The sequence below is a fragment of the Knufia obscura genome (assembly GCF_036327395.1).
Source record: "Knufia obscura strain CCFEE 5817 isolate CBS 148926 chromosome Unknown scaffold_1, whole genome shotgun sequence".
NCBI lineage: Eukaryota > Fungi > Ascomycota > Eurotiomycetes > Chaetothyriales > Trichomeriaceae > Knufia > Knufia obscura.
In genome coordinates this window covers 2,674,403-2,697,949 of record NW_027042687.1, presented here as the reverse complement: position 1 = coordinate 2,697,949, position 23,547 = coordinate 2,674,403, and the positions used below count along the sequence as shown (strand labels likewise).

The 23,547-nt window shown below is 47.7% G+C and overlaps 7 protein-coding genes across 7 annotated transcripts; 5 read left to right on the top strand and 2 right to left on the bottom strand.

Annotated features, from left to right (window-relative positions):
• Positions 1-4,061: 4,061 nt before the first annotated feature.
• Positions 4,062-9,780, bottom strand: PMZ80_001016 (uncharacterized protein; the record flags this gene model as incomplete). Its single annotated transcript, XM_064869465.1, has 2 exons — positions 4,062-9,194; positions 9,322-9,780. 2 exons carry the CDS (start codon positions 9,778-9,780, stop codon positions 4,062-4,064), a joined length of 5,592 nt encoding a protein of 1,863 aa, XP_064734962.1.
• Positions 9,781-10,374: 594 nt separating this feature from the next.
• On the bottom strand, positions 10,375-11,397 carry syf2 (Pre-mRNA-splicing factor SYF2; the record flags this gene model as incomplete). Its single annotated transcript, XM_064869464.1, has 1 exon — positions 10,375-11,397. One exon carries the CDS (start codon positions 11,395-11,397, stop codon positions 10,375-10,377), a length of 1,023 nt encoding a protein of 340 aa, XP_064734961.1.
• Positions 11,398-12,009: 612 nt separating this feature from the next.
• On the top strand, positions 12,010-12,810 carry PMZ80_001014 (uncharacterized protein; the record flags this gene model as incomplete). Its single annotated transcript, XM_064869463.1, has 1 exon — positions 12,010-12,810. One exon carries the CDS (start codon positions 12,010-12,012, stop codon positions 12,808-12,810), a length of 801 nt encoding a protein of 266 aa, XP_064734960.1.
• Positions 12,811-13,860: 1,050 nt separating this feature from the next.
• On the top strand, positions 13,861-15,528 carry PMZ80_001013 (uncharacterized protein; the record flags this gene model as incomplete). Its single annotated transcript, XM_064869462.1, has 1 exon — positions 13,861-15,528. One exon carries the CDS (start codon positions 13,861-13,863, stop codon positions 15,526-15,528), a length of 1,668 nt encoding a protein of 555 aa, XP_064734959.1.
• Positions 15,529-18,119: 2,591 nt separating this feature from the next.
• Positions 18,120-19,625, top strand: PMZ80_001012 (uncharacterized protein; the record flags this gene model as incomplete). Its single annotated transcript, XM_064869461.1, has 1 exon — positions 18,120-19,625. The coding sequence occupies one exon, from the start codon at positions 18,120-18,122 to the stop codon at positions 19,623-19,625; it is 1,506 nt and encodes a 501-aa protein (XP_064734958.1).
• A 419-nt stretch (positions 19,626-20,044) lies between these two features.
• PMZ80_001011 (uncharacterized protein) lies at positions 20,045-21,886 on the top strand (the record flags this gene model as incomplete). Its single annotated transcript, XM_064869460.1, has 1 exon — positions 20,045-21,886. The coding sequence occupies one exon, from the start codon at positions 20,045-20,047 to the stop codon at positions 21,884-21,886; it is 1,842 nt and encodes a 613-aa protein (XP_064734957.1).
• Positions 21,887-22,489: 603 nt separating this feature from the next.
• PMZ80_001010 (uncharacterized protein) lies at positions 22,490-23,248 on the top strand (the record flags this gene model as incomplete). The annotated part of the gene is made up of 2 exons (XM_064869459.1): positions 22,490-22,950; positions 22,999-23,248. 2 exons carry the CDS (start codon positions 22,490-22,492, stop codon positions 23,246-23,248), a joined length of 711 nt encoding a protein of 236 aa, XP_064734956.1.
• Positions 23,249-23,547: the final 299 nt, after the last annotated feature.

The following is a 23,547-nucleotide window of genomic DNA, read 5'->3' as shown; positions in this document are numbered from 1 at the left end:
AATACGCGCTCTAGTGTAGGTAAGATACGATACACTGTAAAGATCGTATAGAGGAGCTAAACCTAATTAGGAAATAGCGATATTAGGAATATAGTAATATTATAATATTATTAGTATTCTAATATTACGTATTATAAATATATATATAAAGTTATTTTATAGTTAGTTAGATACTCTTTTAACTTCTATAGTTAATCTTAAATCTAAGTTTAACCTAGTTTAGTAGAAGTTTATTTATACTATTTTATATTCGTATTCTATAATACTTACTATAGTAACTAACTATACTACCTATTCTAGAGCTACCTTTATTATACCTTAAGTAATTTAGAGCTTATAATAGTATTATTATTTATCTCTTAGTACTAGGAAAGACTTTACTATTATCTTACTATTTAATAAAAGCTATTAATAGTATTCTACTTACAAACTAATAGCTAAACTAAGTATTTAAATTAGAAACTTAAGTACTATTTATACTACTATCTAAATAAGAAGTAAAGTAACTAAGTAGAACTTTTAAGTAATACTAAATAAATAATAAATAATAGCTTTAATTTAATAATCTAAGCTATACCTTTTTAGGTTATATATAATTCTATACTACGTATATACCCTAATATTAAGTTAAATTTAAGTAATCTCTTACGTAATTTATATAACGAGTAGCTAGTATTAATTAATACTAGCGCTATAAAATACATTAATAGAATTAAGAAAACCTATACGTATTTCTAAAAGTTATAAATTAAGATATAAGCTAGTATTAAGAAATACTATAATAAGCGCTATAAGAATATATTATTCGTAAAGAGCGATTAGGTAATATTTATTAAGTAGAAATATTAAGCTTTAAAAAGTAATAAAAAAGCTTTTAAATAAGTTTCTAGAATCGTTTTAAGTTTAGAAAAAGGTTAAGCTAAATATATACTAGTTATAGTTATCTTAAAAGTATAATAGACTATATACTATCTTCTATATCTTACTATTATGAGTATACTACTAAAAAGTAAACTAAAAGCTATTCAGATTAATTAAAATAGATAGTAACGAAGAGTATAAAGTAAAATAAATTCTTGATACCGTTAAGAGGAGAAACAAACATTACTAGCTTATAAAATAGGTTAATTAAAGTATTAATTATAATATCTAAAAGTTAATTAAGTATTTATAGAATATAATAGAGATAGTTAACTAGTTTAACTAAATCGTATTAAGGAGTTAAGTAGTTTCTATTATACGAATCGTATAAGAAAACTAAAGAGAACTTTATTATTATTTTTAATATTCTTAGTATAATATACTATAATATACTATAAAATACTAAGAAATATTAAGAAATATTCATAAGTATAAAAAGTTATATTATTAGCTATTAATTATAAAATACTTAATTAAAGTATAGTACTATTACGAATACTTAAGTAAAGAAAGTATAGTATATTATCTACTACTTATAAAAGTAGCTAAAGCTCGCTAAATATACTAAAAATAATAAATAAAATCTATTTTATCGTTTTTAATTTTCTCTTTTTCTTTAATTATCTTAGTATTTAGTAGCGAAAGTACTAGCTATATAATAGTTAATTATAGCCCTACTATTAAGTAAATTATTTATCTTTATCTTCTTTATAATACTCTAAGTATTAATACTTTAAAAGTAACTAGTATAAAGTAATACTCTTTTAAAAAGTATTTAATTATACTTAATTAGGTTTTATATATAAATATACTTTATAAAAGAAGACCTTTATAGCCTCGTTAGCCTAGTTCCAATACCTATTTATTAGCTTATTAATTAAACTACTAATTAAAGTATTAATTTAGTTATCTAAATATTTATTAGTTTATTCCTTAAAGTCTTGAGTTAAACTATAGAGTTATAGAGTTATAGAGTTATAGAGTTATATAGTTATATAGTTATATAGTTATATAGTTATATAGTTATATAGTTATATAGTTATATAGTTATATAGTTATATAGTTATATAGTTATATATATTAACTAAGTAAGTATATATTAAGTACTAAAGGTAAGCGATAAAGAAAAAGCGAAGGTAGAGGCGAAGGTAAGAGAGGAAGAGAAAGATAGATACCTGAATTTTCAGGTATCTAAGCCTTTCCGTAGCTCGATTCCTCCGCGCCTTCGTCGATAACGAAGAGGTCTTATAACTTCGGATAATCTTTGTAAATAGAGAGTACGATTCAGTGGTTTCGAAGAACTAATCGCCGTTGCGCAGAGACGATTCGTTGTCGCAGCGCAGCTGGCGAAGGAAAGCGGAAGTTGCGACGCAGAGAGATTTAAGGTGTCGCAAAGTCACATAATTTAGAATCACATGCAACCAATCATATGCACCGACTAATTAGAAGTGCGGCTTTCTTGATATGAAATGCCTTTATAGTCCCCGACATAAAGTTTTAACGATCTATGCTTACCTCACTAAAATCAGCTAACTTCAAACCAGAATAAATCCTTTGCTTAGGCGATAACTTATATTATCATTTGCAGTTTAGTGATAAATGTAATGCTTCTCTATACTTATAAAGTAGTCTTATAGTAGAAGCTTTTAATGTAGTAGAGTTATAGCGGAAGGAAAACGAACGGCGGAATAAATTATGCTTTAAGCACTAATGAAGCACGAATTTTCGAGTAACCCTTTCGAATTGAATATACCTCTCTGAGTATATACTATACGAAGATACTTTTGCGTAATAATCTGTTCTTCTTCACTTTCTCTATCTATACATATGATAATATACATAGGTTGTCGCCTAAGAAATGTCGCTGTCGAGTCTTGAAGTTGGCTAATTTTGGTGAGGTAAGCATGGATCGTTAAAACTTTATGTCGGGGACTGTAGATTCCTGCTTCGCAGGAAAAGCTGGAACCAACTAGGCTTGATGTGACGAGACCGAGTCGACGTAATACCTGACTGTGCAAAGAACTGTGACAGTACTGGTCATCTACACAGTATTTAAAGCCTGTGCCGTTGTAGTTTGCCTGTTTCGCCTACCTTTGATTTGAGCATCTCAGGCACAACAAGCGCTGTTGTCCGGGCTGCATTTGGCATAGATTACGCTTGAACTTTACTTAGGAGCCTTTGATCCGCAAGACTGGTTTTGCCGAACTGGCAAATTATTGCTGTGACGGCACAGGCTTGACAGACAAAAAGCTGCTCAAAGTATTATACATTACAGATGCCAGACGGGTTTGTGGCAGCAAATCAAACTACGTGCATTTCTATCTCGTCCCATTCGAATACAGTACAGTCGCTAATCACTGTAGCTAGGCACATATCGATTCCAAAGGCATTGTGAGGGCTTTAAGGGGTTGGTGGTCTTCTCCGGGCAGACTCTGGGTCCTCAGAATAAGTCATGTCTTCCCAAGCTAAGAAGTTACTGGATAAGCGACACTTGTTGCGCGCAACTCCGGCTGCAAGCTTAATGAAGTAACCTCTATTTGATTTTCAGGTGCCCGACGCTCGCCGAGGAGGCAAGACATTAGCGAAGCAGCTAGCCCGTCAGAGGCGCGTGTGCGCTTTTTTCCGGGCGACGGAGAGCACCCATAGAACCCTGTCGCTATTCGAGTCTACCTAAGCTGTTCAGCCTATGCCGTCAATGAATTGCCGGGTTAGCAACATCAGCCATGTGGGCTTAGAGGCTGCAGGGCCACCGCAATTTAGGCACAATAGGCGCTCGAAGAGCCTGACTTTGATGGTCGGGTATGTCCGTAGGGTCCTAAATTCTGGCTAGCGAAACCGCAATCTATCGACATCACGGGCTTGCTGCGTCCCAATTTCCTGCCTGGACAACTCATGTCGATGACATGCGAGCTGACCACTTACATCTTCGTTCCGAGCTCACCTCACTCGAAGAGCGAAGAAAGGTAGATTGTAAGCCGAAATCGCCAGTCCCGAATAAGTCTGCCCAGTATCATAAACACACGAAACATGATACAAGCATAGGTGCGTCCGACAACGGTTTGAACATATGCAGCACCTGTCCTCACACAATTATCCACTCTCGGCCTTTTGAAATCGATTCCTGAGCTCTTGAGATTCTCCTAGACGTCACCAGGCTCATTGATCTCCTTGGTCATCTTTCTGTGCTCCTTCCTCACGAATTTGTCCTGGCTATCAGCTTTCTCGCAGCACTTGATCACATTCGTCTTCCCCTCTGCAAAATCTCTCCATCTGGCCAGACTCGCTTCAACAGCTTCAGGTGTATCATCAGTATGATCCATGAATGGTACGCTGTTGACTCGTCTTTGAGCCACGCTCATCCACCGAGTAACTTCATCCATGTTCGCACCGTCGGCGGTTTGCCCGTCATCACTTTCATACTCGGGATTGCGGGAGTAGTATCTGTTCCATCTACTCTTGAGACCTTGTGCTTCGCGACGACGATCCTCGGCATTTTTGAGATGCTGTTGGCCCGCAAGTCGGCGAGCCACCTCATTTGCGTCAAGGACTGAGACCAACTGTCTAGCTTGCGGGTGCTGACGAGCAATTATGACTAGATCCCGGTAGATAGGATGGCTCAATGGAAGATCTTCATCGTCGTCGGTTGACTCTCGCGAATTGCTGACTTGACTCTCGTGCTGCTCGATGAAGTCCTGGGCTGGTTTGTCGAGAATGCTGTTATCTATCGTGTAGGTAAGAATGGAAGGTTCATCATCCATACGTGTCCTGAAGTAGGTTGTTTCTGCGACCTCGATTGGCGTCATACCTGTGGCATTTTCTCGGAACAGCAAGGCCGGTTCCTTGTTCGCGAGGTAACTGGATCGGTTGCTGTTGTTGGCTCTGACCTCCACGTGAAGAGGATAGTCACCAGCACCGTCCATGATAGTCAAGTCTCTGCCTTTGGAGAGCCCCAGCATCACATCAAGCAATTCCTGTTCATCATCGGAATCAGACACATGCTGCCGCAGGAACAAAGCAAGCGGCGTAAGTGAGCCAGGTTCAGTGCCCGAGCATCTTTCCTGAAGTAATTCTGGAATGATGTTTTCATCGATCATGGCAATCTTCTTCCGGAATATTGAGATCGCACCACATTCCGCCTGGTCGTAGATAGTATGGAGCAGATTCCGGCCTTTCTTGTCTCTTGTTCGCTGGTTAGCGCCTTCTGCAAGTAGAGCTTCAAACGCAGGCAGGTTACCCAGCTTTAAGGCTAAATGAAGCGGAGTGTCACCGTGAGCAGACCTGGCTTCGAGGTAGTCTCCTGGCACTTTGCCCAGCAGATAGTGAAGTCGAGTGTTCGCATTCGCTGGCCAGGACATGATTGCAATGTGGAGAGCAAGATTGCTCCTCGTGCCAATCCAAGACTTCAGCACAGCAGGAATACCGCCTTTGCCTTCAGCCAATGCACGAATTCGCTGATCCTTGCTGAATCGTGAGCAGAATTCCTCGTACCGCCGAGCAGGCGTATCCGACAAGAAGTAGTCGATCAGGTCGAGGTCACCTTCCATAACAGTGTCGAGCAAAGGCGAGCCTGTCTCAGACTTGTCAACCGAATCAGCATAACGGTCTTGGTTGGCCCAGTCCTTGCGCTTTTGCCCATAAACGCTTAAGCCCTGATAATATTTTGGAACTTCTTCGATGACAACGCCGGATCGCTCAGCGAGGTGATGGAGAGGTAAGAGCGTGCCTCGGTGACGAATGAGCATGTCGACAATCTCCCTGTGGCCAAGGTTTATTGCATGTTTCAATTCACTCTCTCGCTGATTGAGAGACTTCAGCAGCTCGTCAGGATCTTCCATGGAATATTTGACTTCGCTATCAAGCAGGAACTTGAGCATTTGAACGTTGTCGGTAACCACTGCATAGGTCCATAGGCTGAATTGCGATCTCCAGCTCTCATCATCGAGGCATCGTTGGAACTGGACCCATGGTTTCTTCTCGTCTCTATAGTATACGTAGGGCTCCGGGTCGAAGCCTCGGTTAGTCCGACACTCTCGCAATGCTTGCTCTCTGCTGACGTTCATAACCCGCCAAAGCTCACAAGATCGGTCCAGTAGTTGTGTAGGCTTCACATTGGACTTTACGTCCTTAGCGAGGGCAGCAATGTCGTCGACTGTGTACTTGTCGTCGACCAGGTGTACATAGAACTTCGGTCGATCGTCATCACTCGTGACACTGCTTGCTTCGTTGGAATCATACTCACCGTCACTGTCGTACGGCTGCAGCGAATACTGCATACGCTTGGTTTCCTTCTTGTCCTCATATTGAGCCGCCGCGATATCAAGGACAATACTAGCCAAGTCTTCGTGTCCCCTCAAAAATGCGATACTGAATGGATCAAAGCCGTTATCATTAGCCACGGTGACCTGTAGCGCACGAACCGAGTCGTCCGTCGAGAGGCACAAGGCTTTGACCTTCTCAATATCGCCAGCGAATGCTGCCTCGAACAGCTGAATGTAACGCCCTTGCTTCGCGGGGGTAATGTCGGTGCCGAAGAACTTGAAACTGGTCTTGTAGGCCAACTCGTCGGTGTCGTGCAGATCCATTTCGTCATTTCGACCGTGACGCTCATGTTCATTCTTCTCCTTGAGTTTGGGATACATTTCGTAAAACGTCATGGCGCCCTCTTCTATCAAGCGATTTTCAACAGCTTTGAATTCTCTTGCCAGATTCATGGCAGCCTGTTTCTTTTCCTTGAGCCCTGGCTCTAATCCATTGTCCTTTTGGGACTCATAATCGTGCTGAAATTTATCTGACCTTCCTCGCTGTACGAATTTCGCACGCTCAAGGTCTTTAGAAGCTGACCAGTATTGGTATGTGCCAGTATCGAGCCCGTGAAGGTAATACTCATCGCTTCTCAGAGTCTCTGCCTGCTTGAGGGGCCGCTTTTCCGTCTTTGTCGTCTCGTTAGCGTACTCCTCAAGCTTCATTCGTCGGTCTCTGATGAGGTCGAGAAGGCTCTTGTCCTCAGTATTGTAACGATAACTAGGGTCTTGTACAAGTTCCCACGACTTAGGGGTGAGAGTGTTCACGTCACATCCTAGTCTCAGGAGCTGAAGCACAATTTCCGCCATTGATTCGTGCTGAGCTGCCTCGATGATGGGTTGCATGACACTCTTGCGGTATAGCTTCTGGAGATCATCAAAATCGTGGTCTCGAGCGCCTTTCGAGGCTTTGTATGCCTTGACAAAGTCTTCGAATTCGATGACGGGATTCCCACCCATGGAGAGAACTTGCTTCACGATCTCCTTAGAACCGCTTCTAATCGCCGATAGTAGAGGAGACTCGACGCCGGCATTGCGCCACGAGGTGTTGACTACCAAATGATTGATGGCTCTGGAAGTGGCATCAGGACTCGCGTCGCTGAATGCTCTAAGTATCTCTGTCTTTGCTTCGCTGATGATGTAGTGCAATGAGGTGATCTGATTCATGTCGGCTTGCACCGGACTAGCCCCCCATCCGAGTAATGTCTTGACTGTCGCTGTTGCCTTGCGCATGGGTAGGTCCAGTGGCAGAATCAGGGTCAATATAGCAGCTCTAGGCTCGCGGGGGATACTGTTGCTCATGAGCTTGACGGGTAACATCACGTCTGCCCCATATTTGTCGATGAGCACGTTTATAACAGCTTGGTGCCCCGCCATGATTGCGAGATGAAGTGCCGAGCAGGGACTGTCCCACGCGACGACGTCGACATCGAAAATGTCTGGATCATCAGCATTCTCTTCGTTGGCGTCAGGTTCTTTCGTGACCTTAACGAAGGACCCGGTCATACGGTCTTCGCTGTCAACGTCGGAATCTTCGTCCATGAGATCCTCGGAGTCATCATCTTCCTGTTCCTCGTCGTCGGCTTGTGTCATTTCGACGTCTTCTTCAACGTCTGCAGTCAGGCCAGCTGCTTCTCTTCTCGCTTGCTTACGTTTCTCCTCTTTAGCATCCTCCTCAACTCCATTCTCAGCACTTTTGTTGAGCAAAGCTTCGACCATCTCGGCCGAGCCTCGCCAGGCAGCTAGATGCAGAGCAGTCAAGCCGTTATACAGACGTGCAACCATCCGAGCTCCATGATCGATGAGGCATTGCACAATCTTTGGAGATGAACACATGACAGCCAGCTGGAGTGGCGTGCGTCCAGTATGATCCCGCCTATTGACATCAGCTTCGTCGCCATTGAACCAGTCAACAACGCCTTCTAAGTCCTTGTCGACAATTGCTTGGCAGAGTCTAGTAGTGTTTCCAATATAAGCCATCTCAGTCCAATCGTCGTCGGTCAAAGGTCGAAAGCTGCCAATCTCTTGCCGTCCAGGATCGTCTTTGAGAAATGAAATGTTACCAGAAACAAATATCTTCGACTCTTCTTCCCAAGCAGCGAGGTCCGTGTCAGTCACAGGCGCTGGACAATAGCCGCAGCAATCGCCGATCACATCCTCTACTCTGCCGAAAAAGGCTGGATGTCGGTGGAGGTTGGTCTCTCGGTCCTTGGATCTGTTCCACTCGGCATTCTTGAGAAGGTCTTGCTGGAACAGAAGCCGCTCAATTTTCTTTGGAGTGTACCGCGGACCCCACGGGAGCGTGAAAGTATGGTAGCTAGAGATCGCATCTTCTTCGACCCATTCAGCAACATCGTCTGGCTGTGCGTCTTTGACGTTTCCAGGCAACTGATGTCTAAAGCGAGCGTTCCAAGGCAGCTCAGGTCTTCCTCTTTCAGCTCGGCGCTTTGTCAGATACTCGTCTCTGTCTTGTGGATGAGGCAGCTTCTCGAGGACGAGCAGACGAGCGAGACCAAGAACACGGTTGAAAGCTCTTTCATATATGGTGGGATCGACTCTTCTTCGGTCGAGCTGGGGCCAGTAGACTTCGAAACCTCGATGGGCATATTTGGAAAGGCGATTCTCGTATGATGGGGATCTTCGTGTTAGGTCGATACTGTTGGTCTGCGTAGCGAAAGCAGCCAAAGCTCGAGGAGCCGCCCAAACCTGCGTTCCGTCATATGCGACGCAGGCACAATCAACGTCGAAGCCTGTCAAAATCTCACTGACACTCTTATACAAGCGGAGCACGATTTGAATATGGCGAGTGGGATACTCACTCACGATGGTGATGGCGTTCTTTGTGCGGACAACGGTAGTCTCGGAGAGAATGGCATCTCTGACATCTGCTTCGATTTGCTTGATCTTCTCGATGGCCTGCTTCTCGTCAAGGCCGTAAAGAAACAGGTCGACATCGGACGCCGGCGCGAGGGTCTATATGAGCTTTAGTATCATGACTGTTGAGTGGAAACTCCTCTGCTTTCCTCGTGATAGTACGATCTTAAAGCTCGCTGTCGCCATGTTGTTAGATTTTGCTTGCCTGAAGGGACTAGTAACTGACCTTCGAGACGTTGTGGGGTGCATTGACAGGCAAGAGAGCAGTGACAACACTCGAGCCAGCTACCACGACATTGTCCCACTTCAAGTCAACAAGGGATGACTCTGAGAAGATATCAAAGTTCTTCTTGAATTCGCGAGAAGTCGAAGTGATAGCAGTTGAGCCATCTTTTCGGCGTTCTCCAGTGGACAATGGCAAGAGGTAGCTCTCTTGTTCTTGCTTGCTCTCAGTGGTGAGATCGCGAGCTTTCACTGTCAAGTTTGAGCGGGAGTCTTGATAAACGGGTACCAGATGATTCTGTGAGACCGCTTGATGAGAAGGCTCCTGTGCGTAGACCTGTCGAAGTTTCCCTTCGTAGGACTTGAACGGTTGCAATGCCTCGCTGACTTTGCCTGGCGAGTTAGCTGCATTGAGGTAAGAGGAAAAGCTCTCGAGCGAGCAGGGCAATTTGGGCAATTCCATGTTCGCAGCTGGGGGGGTAGCCAGTATGAAAATGACTTCAAAGACGTGGAATGGTCGGGATTCAAAATAACAGCATTGTTCAGTCTGATTTTATCTAACCCATCACATCGGGCTTGGCAATGTGTAGGGCCATCAGCGGTAAGAACGACAGGTGCGATACAGGCAGCACGAGGCTCCCAGTGCGTGTGCGTTTCGTATTGGTAGAAAGTTGAAGGCAGGAGCAGCTTGAGATGTTTGCTGCCTTTTTGCTAGCGCGTCGTGCCTGTCAAAGGATGCAGTGGGGTCGCATCATATGCAAGCCAATCAGCGACGGATTTCGGTATAGAGCCAATCGTTGACATGCAAGGCTTTAGTTACGATTAGCCTGAGGTCGACCGCCAACAAGGTAGAACTTAGGGGTAGGAATCAATGGCAAGAGCTAGGTAGTAGCAGCATTCACGAAACGGCCCAGTAGGCGTGCCAAGGCTTGGGACCTAAGTGTGATCGGATAATGAAAAGGAGAAGTGGAATGCCATCATCGGACAGTGCTTGTAAGTTGAAACATCCAGGCACTTATCGTTGCTCTTCCAAAGAGGTTTGCTCAGGTTCGTGCTTCTATATCGCTGTGCCACGCTCAAAGCTTTCCCTGATATCAGTCGTATACCTGTCGTAGAATCTTGCGAGTTTCAGGTTGAACTGCTTATTCTTTTCGTTGATGTACGTGACATCTCCTTCGTCCGTATCTCCTCTCCGGTCTTTCCTCTTCTTCAGTCTCACCTCCTCTGACTTCCTGATGTCCTCGACTAGCCGGTCAACGTTCTCTTTGCGAGGCTTCTGCTCGACAAATCCAGTATTATTCTGGTCTGCATAGAAGCGGCCGTCTCTGTCTATTGCGACGAGCTCTCCGTTGTCCATCTCCACTATTTCCAGGCCACCGCTCCGTGCCGCCTGCTCGATCAACTCAGCTTTCTGTCGCAGATATTCGTCTTTATTTCTGCCTCCCTCTTTCTGGGCAGCTTTCTCAAGTTCTCGTATTTGCCTGTCGTATATCTTAGCAGCCTCAGCCCCATAGTCTTGGAAGCTGTTCTTCTGCCTCGCTTCTTTCTTCTGCGCCATACGCTCGTCCCACCTTTCGCTTTCTTCTATTGTGTAATCCCACGCTCGTTTCCGTTCAAAGGCACCAGTACCTCCTTGTTCCTCTGTATCTGCTTTGAGCAAGTTGTGCTGTGCAATTGCGCTTCGGCGCGATAGATTGGCCAGGGCTGTATGATCGATTGCACCACGCTGGGCCTCTGCTTTTGCTTCTGAGAGGTTGGAACGTGCTGATTGGGTGGCTCGCTTTTTCAGCGCAGCGAAGCGAGCCAGCCGGTCTGTGCCGGCATCTGGATCAGGAGCTGCGGTACCTGCGATAGGTGGAATTGAAGCCGTCTCATTTGCATCCTTAATCAAATGTTGGTCGGGTTCGGTGGGAGCAGCCCCAGCTGGGGATGTATCCCTCGAAGATGACTTTTCTATCTTCTTTGTGCCCTCGGACTCGTTGCCTGTGACTCCCTTAACGATTGTGCTCGGGGTTGCGACAGGAACAGTCACCTCGTCGGCCGGTGGTGAGAGCCTCCGCTTCTTTGCTGGTGGTGTCATGATGAGTCCGTCCAGTGATGTGCTGCCTAGATCAGAAGTCTATTGACTTTCGTCCTCGCCGGTAGAGTGGTCGTGCTGGGCTGACGACTTTCAAAAAACAGGCCAAAGAGTTGGACTGAGAAACTCGTCATACCTTCCTGGTTCATAGCGTGCCGCCGGCTGTTTATCGGAGAATCACTGATTTAGGATCCATCCACGCAACCACGTTCTGGCGACGCACCAAATTTTTTGGTCACTCCAGAGATATGACGACGAATAGCATCGAGGAGTTGAGCGCATGTCGGACTCTGCTCTGCTTCTCAGAGGTTGTCAGCATAGCACAATGTGCAACTAAAGATTGCTATGGAGCCCGAAGATAAGTATGATCTGTCGCGGGAGGCTTTCCCTATTATTGTTGCCATTATGGAGTCCTGAGCCGTTCCTTCATTGTTACTCAGTCACCATATTGCAGTGGCTTACGGGTCACAACTTTCCTGCTAATGCCCAAGTCACCTACAGTTTGATGTGTTTTCTTGACTATATTGCTACGCCTCCTTCTCGTTACTACTGATCTACAGATAATCAAGGCACCACAAACAAAACAAACTCCCAACACGAAAGTTATCTACAAATATGGCACCAACTGTTATTTGCGTACGACACGCTCAAGGATACCACAACCTGGGACCAGAGTTCCACAGTTTACCAGATCCCAGATTGACTGGAGTGGGTGAGCAACAATGCGATACTCTCAGAGACAGTAACTTGATCAACCAAAACACAATCTCTCTCGTTACCGCCTCACCCCTGACTCGAACCATCCACACCGCCTATCACTCTTTCAGACCTGCACTCGAAGGTGGAAAATGCAAGCCCACAATCATCGCTTTGCCAGATGCTCAAGAGACCTCAGACTTTCCATGTGATACAGGCTCAGATGTCGAGGTCCTGAGGAAGAGATGTGAAGAAGAGAAGTGGCCCGTTGATCTGTCCCGGCTGACAGATGATTGGAATGTCAAGACACTCAATAGCAGATACTCCCCAGCTGGCGATGCCATCAAAATTCGAGCCAACGCCGCGAGAAAACAAGTTCGGGAACTGCTGAAAGAGCTCGTGGATGCTGGCGACGCGGACGCTCAGATAGTGCTGGTTACTCATGGTGGCTATCTACATTACTTTACCGACGACTGGGAGGACAGCAATAAGTACTACGGTACTGGCTGGCTGAATACTGAAGCACGAGCGTATGAATATGCAACCGGTGTAGGTAGCACTGATGATGAAGCTGCTCTGCACGAGACGCAAGAGAGTCGCGCGAGAAGAGGCAAGGAAACACCGCTCCTTGCTAAGGAGAAGCAGGAAGCACTCTTTCATGCTGGGCACCAGGCTTGGGAGGACCAGGGCCTTGGAAACGCCTTGAAGGTCCGATCTTAGATTCGTCGGTATGGCCTGGCACTACGGCGTTGCACGGGCATGGAAGGCATCAGAGGAGTAGCTGGACGCCGTGGCCGGAGCGGACAGCAACGGGATCAGTCTGTATGCGTGGCATGAGATAGAAGCATATGAATAGACATATTGCATGACCATATCAGCAAGGTCGTTGAAAACAGCAATCGGTCTTGCCATGTGCCCTTGACGCAAACCTTACGGCCTGCGCCGCAAAGGTTGATTCTGTGACGAAGTATGTGTTCCTTGCTCTGCCCAGCCATTGTTTCCGCAGGCGACTTGTTGAACGTACCCTAGAATTGACGCACCCGCTTGCAGGAATAGCATACTGCACAGCGATGTTGACTGCTACAAGCGGCAAGGAGCTTACCAAGTACTCAACAATACGCCAGACGGGATCAACGGGTTGGTGGGCGAGGTGGGTAAGACGCGGCGAAGACACGGGATAGGTCACCTTAGTCATAATCGATAATGGTGATCTTATCTAAAGATCAGCAAGTTTCGTGACAGCTTCAGCAAGGATAAATTGGGGATCATTCATGCCTTGAATTTGGTGATGAGTGAGGAGATTGGTCAACTGATGTACTGATACGGAGTCCTGCAACCCGAAACGGGTTCGTCATCGACATGTACCGTGTATGTCAGGTCGATATGCACCTCAACACAACTAGTCCCAATACTACCTACATCTCACTTGCTGTTATTGCGATGCACCTTTGCGTAGTACTTCGGTGTGATACCTAACAAGTCAGCAACCTACACAATCGTTGTTAACATTACGAATGCTGCCATCGCGACGATATATATTGAATCCTTTGCTCCCGACGCCTCAAGTGACATCTGCAGCAGCTGACCCTCACTCGCCCCTTGCTCTGTATCCAATACCGGGCTACCCTACGATTTGCCCTTGCGGCTCGAACTTGCGATATCGAGGTACAACTTGGTAAAAATCCCACGGGAAAGAGAGTCCAGTCCCTACTTCACCATCGAGATCAAGTCTAAGTGACGACAGGGCATTGTGCCCTTCGTCCGATCAGTATGGCCTTCCAGCAGCCCACCATTCAGAGGCGAAACACCTACCAAACCCAAACAGCGCAGTCTAGTCACTCAGCTCCTTTGCAACAACATCAGACTTCCGAGTCGCAAGAATGGATACTATTCTCGCCAGGATCGCAGGCTGAGTCGAGTACTCAGCGCACCGACATCACCCAGACAGCTGGTCTGTCAAGAGCAAGCGAGCTAGGATACCTGAACAGCGATGCGAGATCACTACAGCCAGGATCGTCGGTACTCGATGATGACGCGACTGAAGATGCGGAATTGGACAGCCTAGATGATGGTCTACATGCTTTCCGAGAGCCGGCCCTGTACACCACCGGGACGCATCAGACTAATGGTCCGCTGCTGCCGGCGCATGATGGCTTAGGCTCCTTCCAAGCATCAAGCGCCCCTGTACTTGAGCAACTATGGCAACACGAACAGTACAATACAAAGCGGAAACATGAAGGGCACCATCGACGTCCCTCTAGTGTGCAACGACACCTTGATACCATCGATGAATTCGAAGCACAAGCGAACGAAGAGAAGAGATTAAGGATAGAGAAATGGAGGATAGAGCAGTCCCAAGCACTAATAGAAGAAGTCGAGAAGGAGACACGGAGGCGGACCAGATCGTCATCGAGTTATCAGACAAACATCGAAACGAGTGTGGATGATATCTTCGGCACAACACCCAAGCAGAGCGACTACATCTCGCCCTCACAGTCAAAAGCTGCACCAGCACAAGAAGAGCCAGACAACGAACCATTCTGGAGGAGGATAACGCGCAAATTCATCCGCGACATCATCGGCATTGACGAGCCCCTCCTCTCCGTCATCCTCGGCGAAAGTCTCCCCGGCGAAGCCACACCCCGACCCAGCTCGCCCGCACCCGAAGCAACCACAACACAGCCGAAAGATCAGGAAGAAGACTCGTTACCAGACACAACCTGGCGAGACAACCTCCTCCGCCGCATAGCCCACGAGCTAGGCGTCTTCCCCTCCCAACTGACACCCCACCCCGGCCCGTTTACATCCTACACACCCTACGCCCTAGATTACGCCGGCATGCCAGTCGCCACGCCCCAACGTCCCGCCGCATCCCAAACCCAATCAGACCCCATCATCCCAACAGCAAGCATAACGCCAACTCTAGCCTCAAGTCTAGGACCGAACTTCCCGCCTACCCTCCGTGACGACCTCCACGCTGAATCCTGGGGTTTCGAGGAGGAGCCATCCTCGCTCAGCGCGGACTCGAGTCTGAACCTACGGAAAGAACGCGAATACTGGGAGCGGGAACTCGATGTGAAGATGGTGTTCAGGTATCTGAGAGATCGCTTCAGCTCGCAGCAGGGCGAACAGCCGCGGTCACAGCAGAGCCAGGCACAGACACAGGCCTTCCACAAAGACAGCTCAGCGCAACGGACCGCAATCATCAGACAGCATCATCCGCTCGTCAACCGGGCGCACCGATCGCCTGTGCGACTGCGGCGAGATAGCAGGTTATCAGTGCGACGCCCAAGTAGTAGTTGTGCCAGCGAGTCATTGAAGGAGAGCCGGAAGGCATCTGCGCTACGAAGCGGCAGTAGCAGGAACTACTGGGATATTGGTGGGAGTGTGGGCTCTGGCAGTGTGATTGCTAGTGGGGGGATGTGGGGGCAGGCATAGACGGTCTGAATCGGATTGGACTCGAAGACGCAATGAAGGTTAGAGCGGATGAGCATGAACGGGCGCTTTGCATGGCATTATGAGGGATGAATCATGGTTTGTATGAATAGAACTTTAGCTCAACTTATCGATATCTTTACTATTTCAAGCAACTATTTCGAATATAGTACTCCTCGCCCGTATAATGACCGGTATATCACCGCGCTCATAGTGGTACATTCTATGACAGCTGTCCAAAAGCACTTATATCTTGGTGTTGGGGCTTCCTCCGTCTCTGGACTCCTCAATTCGTTGCGCCGTGTGCCTCTTTCCTTGGAAAGAGCTTCTACGTACTCGATAAAGTATGGCACACCCGCTTACGGACTGTCCGTAGGCCATCCTTTGCTTTGGTGCAAGCAAGTGTCAGGCTCTTAATATCTCGATATTGCTCGACCTCGTGGGAAAGAAGTAAGCTGGGGGACATCGCCCTTCTAGCTCACGGACGTAAGTACTCAGCATTTTGGAATTGAGATGGAGCGGCGAACCTGTTAGGTCACGATTAGCGCAGCTTTGAAGCACAGCAGGACATCCTGAATCCGATGGTCTGAGAAGTCTTTCTCATTCTTGTGCCAGGCGTCTGTTTAGTCTCCAGGACTATCCACTATTTCTCGATCCTACGTTCTCTGTTCCTTGTGGTGTCAGTCAATGTTGGTATGGAGCACTTCATCCGGGCACGACTCTTCCATTTTGATAATAATATGCAACGCGATTGTCCTCGCTGAAGGCAGGTTGGAATGCGGAAAGAGAACCTGGAAAGTAGAAGTGTTTGGCACTACGCAGTACCATTGGTATGCGGAACTTTGTCTTCTATCCGAATGCTCTTGTCTGATGCGCCATATTTACAATTTGCTTGAACCGTTCTCCGTACGTCTCCCAGACCCGTACTGCTCAGTCTGAGTACCACCAGGTCTTGTGGCCGAACATGATTCGGAATGTGCCGTAGATCGCAGCTGTGAAGCTGCCCCACATCATAACGTAGTATGGGTACAAAATGTATGGCGATCGGTGTGACTAGGAATAGATGTCAGCTGTGCTCGTCCTGTGTTGGTTCTCTGCGTGTAATGAGGGTGAATGTGATCCAAGCATTGCGGCCGCTGCTTTTGCATAGATCATTAGATGGGGACTTCGCCTACAGACTCCGGGCCCAGAGCATTGTCTTCGTGAATGGGGGTATGAGCGCTGCCACGAAGAGTAGCAAAGCGTATTCCAAAGTCTTTGCTCTTGTGAAGGGACTCGGATTGATGACTGACCTTCCACCATGATCGCTTTCCGTCATGCTTCTGAAACAACCTCTGGTAGTATGGTACTCGGTTCTCTCGATAGACGAAGCTGTAGTAGATCTTGATCAGCGGCTGTTTCTCAACCGCGATGGCTCAGGGCAGTCTATTGGCCTGTGGTGGACGTGGTGAGGGTGGACATACCCCCATTGATTGTTCATGCCAGGTCGGAAGAGTCGTGCTCGTGTAGCCTGCATGAGGCGCGCTGCCGTGGGCTGGACCATCTTTGTCAAGGTCTGCAGTCGGTTGAAAGGAGTGGAGAGGTGAGAGAAGGGACTGTAGAGTGCTTGCTCGGCTGGAAATCAGTTGGTATTCCAGCTTCGGGGTCGAAAGTCGAAGTGCAGACAGCTCCCGCAAGTCACGTGACCAAGAATCATGAGATGTTCTTTCCCTGGCCCTGCACCGTGAGCTTTCTCTCCTTAGCCTAGATCATCACCGAATATCTGTACATTGCGACCACTGGAATCATCGCGGATATATAGTAGCATCGATGCTATACACTTGTGTTCTCAGTAGTTGATGCGCAAAACGGTATGTGGCATTGGCCCTTCTTGCTATAAGACACGCATCAACCTTGCGCCATGGCGCGCAAGTCTGTGCCTCATACAGCAGACGAAATGCTTCCATGTGACCCAGCGAAGTCTTCGGGAGAAAAGCTGGAAGTCTATACATGATACTCTGGCGGTTTCCGAATCCGCCTCGGACCGCACCGATGAAGAGTACATACTACGAGGGCGGCCGTACGGCATGACCACTGTTCAACAAATCGACCAACAAAGCTCGGCTTCTTCACCATATGGGTCTATTGTCGGTCGTAAAGTTCACCAGGAGCCTTACCGTTCCGATCTAAATCTGTGGAACCTCCTTCTGGACTATCGACTGCAGTATTACGGACAACGCGGCTTATGGTCTATTTATCTTGGACTCAGATATCGTGGCAAACAGGTCAATTTATCGTCCGAAGATGAGGCGACCACAGCATTGTGGCGGAAGTTATTGTATCATGCGGTCTGGTACAGAGACCAGAGTCTATTGACGCAATTGTGCGAGCAGCACGGAATTGCTTGGAACCGTACGCATTTGTTCTCAGAAGTAGTAGGCACCGCCCTTCGTTATGGAAATGAGGAACTGGGGCTGCACATGTGTCGATGGTTTCAAGGGAGGAATGCAGATGGGAGGACGGATGTGCTCCGTCTGTTCAGAATTTTCCAGCCTAAGGGCACTGAACAAATACGACAGTTCTGCTCCATTCATTCAATGCTAACTGCCGAGAAGATGTACGGCGAAGCTATGCACGACCTCTGGGGTCAAGATCGTGCTGAAGATGCGTTCCTCTTGCACAATTATCTTGTGTCAAAAGGCGATCTGCCGTCTAAATTCGAAGACATCAAGCCGTTCATGGTTCACCTGGCAACAGAAGGTCACGATCCTAGAAGCTTCTTGCGACGACTGGCAGCGGCAGGGGCGTACTTCGCAGGGCAAGGCATTCAAGCGTTCAATATGGAAAAATATGAGCCGGGTGCTGCAACACGGCTTGGTCAGTCGAACAAGATCAGCGACTCTTTCGCCGCTAAAGCTTTCGCCACGAAACCACTCTCGTTTTTGTTTGTGCTCCGGTCTCTTCAAGCATTTGGGCTAGCTCAGATCGGGCCACAAGCAATTCGTGAGCTGGGTTTAGCTGCTTCGGATCTTGATGATCTCGCTGAGCGACTCGCTAGGCTAGACGAGCTTGGTATTGACACTGGCAGTAGCAATTACTCGATGATCGTGCGCAAGCTGTGTTCCGCCAAAGAACACACCTTGCTTCAACAGGTTCTGCGTACAGATATGCACCATGAGGTCTTTGAAAGCCGCCCGCTGCTTGTGCGTCTGCTCTCTGATCACCTGCATAATGCACAATGGGACCAAGTCAATCTCTTGCTTGTCGTTCTCAACAACGGAGACACGCAGCAGCTCAGTACTCAAGCAAAGCATGAGCTCTTTGAAACAGCCATGATTCAGCCACGAACAATGCTCGGTCTTGCAACGAGTAATTCGGCTGGTTTATCCACTTTCTATCGACACGACCTGCATTATACCGTGGTGAAGCTGCTAGACTCACTTCGCGCCATGAAACGCGAACGTCGCCGTCGAAGCAGTAGACTAGCTATGGCTCGCTTCACAGCGGGTTTCATGCAGGACGCTGTTGCTGCGCTGGGGCATATGAAGTCACATCATTGGAGGGTGCTATTTGCGCAATTAGGACAGCTCGGCGCTCTGGATGACGTTGCGACGCTCTCGCATTGGGTTGCAAAGACTGTTACGCAGGAGTCGCAGAACGACATGGTGAACAGGGAGGGTGTGGCATTTCACGTTCATTACCTCGAAAAGTTGTTTGATGGTAAATATCAGGCTGCGGTGATGCACTGGGCGATGAAGCGGAGTATGACAAGCAGGTTAAGAGCAGAGGATCAGAGGTGGAAGAGTAGCTTACTGTTTCTAAAGCATCTGGAGCAGGAGTTTGGCGTTGTTACTCGGCTAGATGCTATTCGGAAAGTCGTTGTCATGCGATGCCGGTACTTACGACACCGAAGGCAATACAGGCTATTCAGAAGTCCCGTCGGCTTTTGCTCCGAAGTGATTCGGTTCATGCACAGTCAGTGGTCACTGTCTGACTCTTACAAGAAACAGCAAATGGCAGTCGCTCTGCGCTCCTTGGCAACGCAAAAGAAGAGAAGGAAAAGTTTTCCAAGACGAGAAGGACCGAGAATACCACGTATGAAGCTTAGAGGTCAGCAATAGCACAACGTCGGAGTTGCGATGTATGAAAGTCTTGCTGAAGCAGTAATTTGGCGTTCAGTACAATGCTACGACGAATTCGCACAATGGTCAATGGTGGTTCTTGGAATTCACGGAATTGCTCTCGTTCGCAGTCCGCATAAGTGACAAATCCGAAAACGTGGCGCAAGGCAACAGCTGCTGTATCACACCTTTCTCATCGGATCGATCGAATTGTCATCCCACACAGGATTCCTTGCATGGCTGCTCTTTTCCTTCCTGAAACGCTGGCAATATGCAGATGATCACGTGATCTGGATTGCCATCTCGTTACCCTGTTCAACCACGCTAGCCAAAAAGGTACGACCTGGCTGATCTTCAACGTGAGCACCAACTCACTCACCACCGACGAGAACGCAATCAGACCGTTTCAGTCCTCAATCATGCTAGAGAGGCAACCACTAACAAACATACAAAATGAAAGCCTCATCCACAAAAAGGTCCAGAGGACATACGGCAAAAAGGCTAAAGCATCGGCCACGATGGCTTCGGCTAGAGAAATCTTCACTGCTACACATAAGCTTGAAGAGAGCTTACAGAATCTCAACATAAGTCATGAAAATGAGGTTGTCAAGCAATCGCACAAAGACGAAGCCGTAGTGAAGACAGAGGAGGTGGACACTATTTCGAGGAAGGTCAGATCCAGGAAATCTTATATCCAGCAGTCGACAAAACTTGAGGCTGCGACAACTCCTATTAGTTCTAGTGATGCTACCAAGTCATCCTCAACCGGGCGCATCAAAAGAACCAAGTCCAAAAGTGAATCACATTATTTGATCGGCACAAGCGAAACCCAAGCACCCACCACGCAAATCTCGAAAGATGAACAAGCCATCCAAAAGTTCGCCTCGAAATATTCAGACCGCAAGATCCTCCCCTTCGAGAAATACGGCAATCTAATCTCGAAGAAATACGATGTCAAGAAGATAGGCGAAGGAGCTTACTCTTCCGTCTTCGCTCTCACTCGTAGACAGAGAACCACAGATGGCGCCAGCACACCCAGCAGCCAGTCCCAATGTTCGAACAGCACAAGTCAGAGTCAGAGTCACAGCGAGGATATATCCTACGGCACGACGATACTAAAGATGATGCCGATTGCTCCACCCTCACAGCCAGACCTCGAAGGCCAGACAGTACCTTTCCACATCGCGAATGAGCTCCAGACAATGAACATAATGGATTCAATACACGGTTTCATTCGGTACCGCGGCCTCATAGTCGTGAAGGGTACCTGGCCTGCCAATTTCCTCGACGCATTCCGGCAGTTCACAAAGACGTTAAGGAAGAAGGCAGAGAACGAGGATCCGGAAAGCGCATACGGCGAAGATCAATACTACGCCCTGATTGAGATGGAAGACGCAGGGCAAGAACTCAACGATGTGGTGAAAAGGCCAAGTGACTTCCAGATCTATGATGTTTTCTGGCAGACATGCATCCATCTCGCTGCTGCGGAATCCGAACGAGAATTCGAGCATCGTGATCTTCACGTGTCGAATATTTGCGTTAAGCCTGATTTTATATCCGACGGCGAAGATAGCGACAGGATAGATCTGACTGAGTCCATGGCCTCAAGCATGAAAGAGTCGCCAGAGATGTCACTAGGCATGAGCAATATTTCGGTTACACTCATCGACTATACTTTCTCACGGCTCGTCCTGCCACCTGACAGCGGCTATGACGAGCATGGAACGAAGAGCACCAATTTTCGGGAATTCGTGGTCGATGGAGACGACTACGATACTCTCCTCGCCAAGTGTCTAACTCCAAAAGAGCAGAAGCGGATAGGAAACAGCGGAGAGAAATTCGAGAATAGAATGCAACAGCTTACTTATGCTAAGGTTGCGAAGATTGTTGATGTTATGCACGAGAGGGCGGAATGCGGAGACCAGTCATCGGATCCGGCAGTGAAACAACACCTCGCGCCATGGGAACAAAGTGTCCCGAAGAGCAACGTATGTTGGCTGGGCTACCTGCTCACCTGTCTCCTCGCACGCGCCGGCAAGACAAGCAAGACGAAGTACGTGGCGGGAAGTAACGAGGCCGCGAAGATGGTGCAAGATGAGTTGCGGTCGAAGATGCTACAACTCAAAAAGCTATTGCTGGAAGAGGACATCGAGCTCATGCCGAGTAGCGCAACAGATGTTGTCAATATCGGTGTTAAGAATGGGTGGCTGCGTAGGGAGGAAATCGATCGGTTCAAGGAAAGGCTTGAGGAGGACTCTTGACTTCCCGACGTGGTGAATGTACTTTGGTTAGAAGCGCTGGTTTGATATGATACCCTTGAGCTTTTTCATAGCATGGCGTTGGTTGTCGATCTGGGTTGTTGGTAGCTTGTCGAATACAATTTTCGATAACCAACACTAGCTTCTAGCTTGCGCTACATCTTGTACGTAACTCACCTTCCATGCATCACACGCCCGCGAGCAGGAACAAGCCGGTCGTAAATTGAAGACTATAATGACCCCTGTCAATCGCGACCCATAAACCCACCAATCACTTTCCAGAGAGCTTCTCACGCCGACGGAATACAACGTCGCTAAACACATTGACTCATCCATGAGCCCATATGGATCGCGCCTTCCGCCGGCCGTCACAGGCGGAACGCCGAAGCTTTTGAGCATGAATGGACTGAAGTAATGTACATATGAAGGTAGTGTGTAAGGCTCAGGAATGATAAGAGAATGAAAGTCCACTGAACACAATGCTATTTTCCTACTTACCACCAAAGCTCATTGTCAGTGACCAGAAACGTTAACGCACCAACTTCGTCGCGTCTACAGTACCATAACATAGTCTGGGATCACTCTTCTCGAAAACACACCGCCAACATGCCCCTAACCGTCCGCCCCTGTACACCCCACGACCTCCCCCGCGCCGTCGCCGTCGAGAAATCCGCATTCGCCTCCAACCCCTTCACACCCATCCTCTTCCCCGGCCCCTTCCCTGCCGACGCCCTCGAGTTCCGTCTCCAAGAGATGGCGTCTCAAATGACTGATGACCCGACGACACGGTGGCTGTGTGTTGTTGATACGGATCGGCCAGGTCCCACAGAGCAAGGTCTAAGGGGAGAGTGTGATGAGGGAATCGCATTCGCGAAGTGGAATCTATACATTGAGAGTTCACCTGGGGCGCGACCGATGAGGAAGTTCGGGGAGGGATGTAACGTGGAAGCGTGTGAGATGGTGTTTGGGGGGTTGGCGAGGCAGAGGGAGAGGTGTTTGGGGGGAGGAGGTGTTTGTGTAAGTTACGATTTATGCCCTTTATTCATTCGTGTCGATGATGATAGCATGTCTGCTGGTCGCGTGAGCATGGCGGGTTGAATACTAATACGTGTGAGAATAGACCTTCACATCCTAGTCACAGACCCAGCATATGGGCGTCGAGGAGCAGGCGGGATGCTGACTCAGTGGGGCATCGATGAGGCGAAGAAACACAATTTACCGTGTTATGTTGAGAGTTCGACGGTGGGACATGAGTTGTATAAGAGACTGGGGTTTAGGGACTTAGAATTGCATAGTGTTGATTTGAGTAGGTTTGGTGCGACGGAACCGCATGAGACTTGGGCTATGATTAGAGAGGCGGAGTAGGGGGTGATTATGGTTATGGTGGTACTGTGATTATGAAGCTGTTTATTGGTTGGGATTACTATCTGTAAGAACCATGTGGCTATACACCGCTTGTACACTGTGGTTGATTGGGCGGTGACTCTAAGACCACCCTGGCTTTGACGGTACAGTCACTTCGAAGTTTTATGCTCCAGTATCGATCCTGAATGCGCAACCGCTTCCTCCACTTTCCACCTCTTAGCCACCACATCCCGGGCATTTACTGTCGTATTGCAATATTGGGCAGTGATAGACAGAGCGATACGTTTCAAGAGACATGG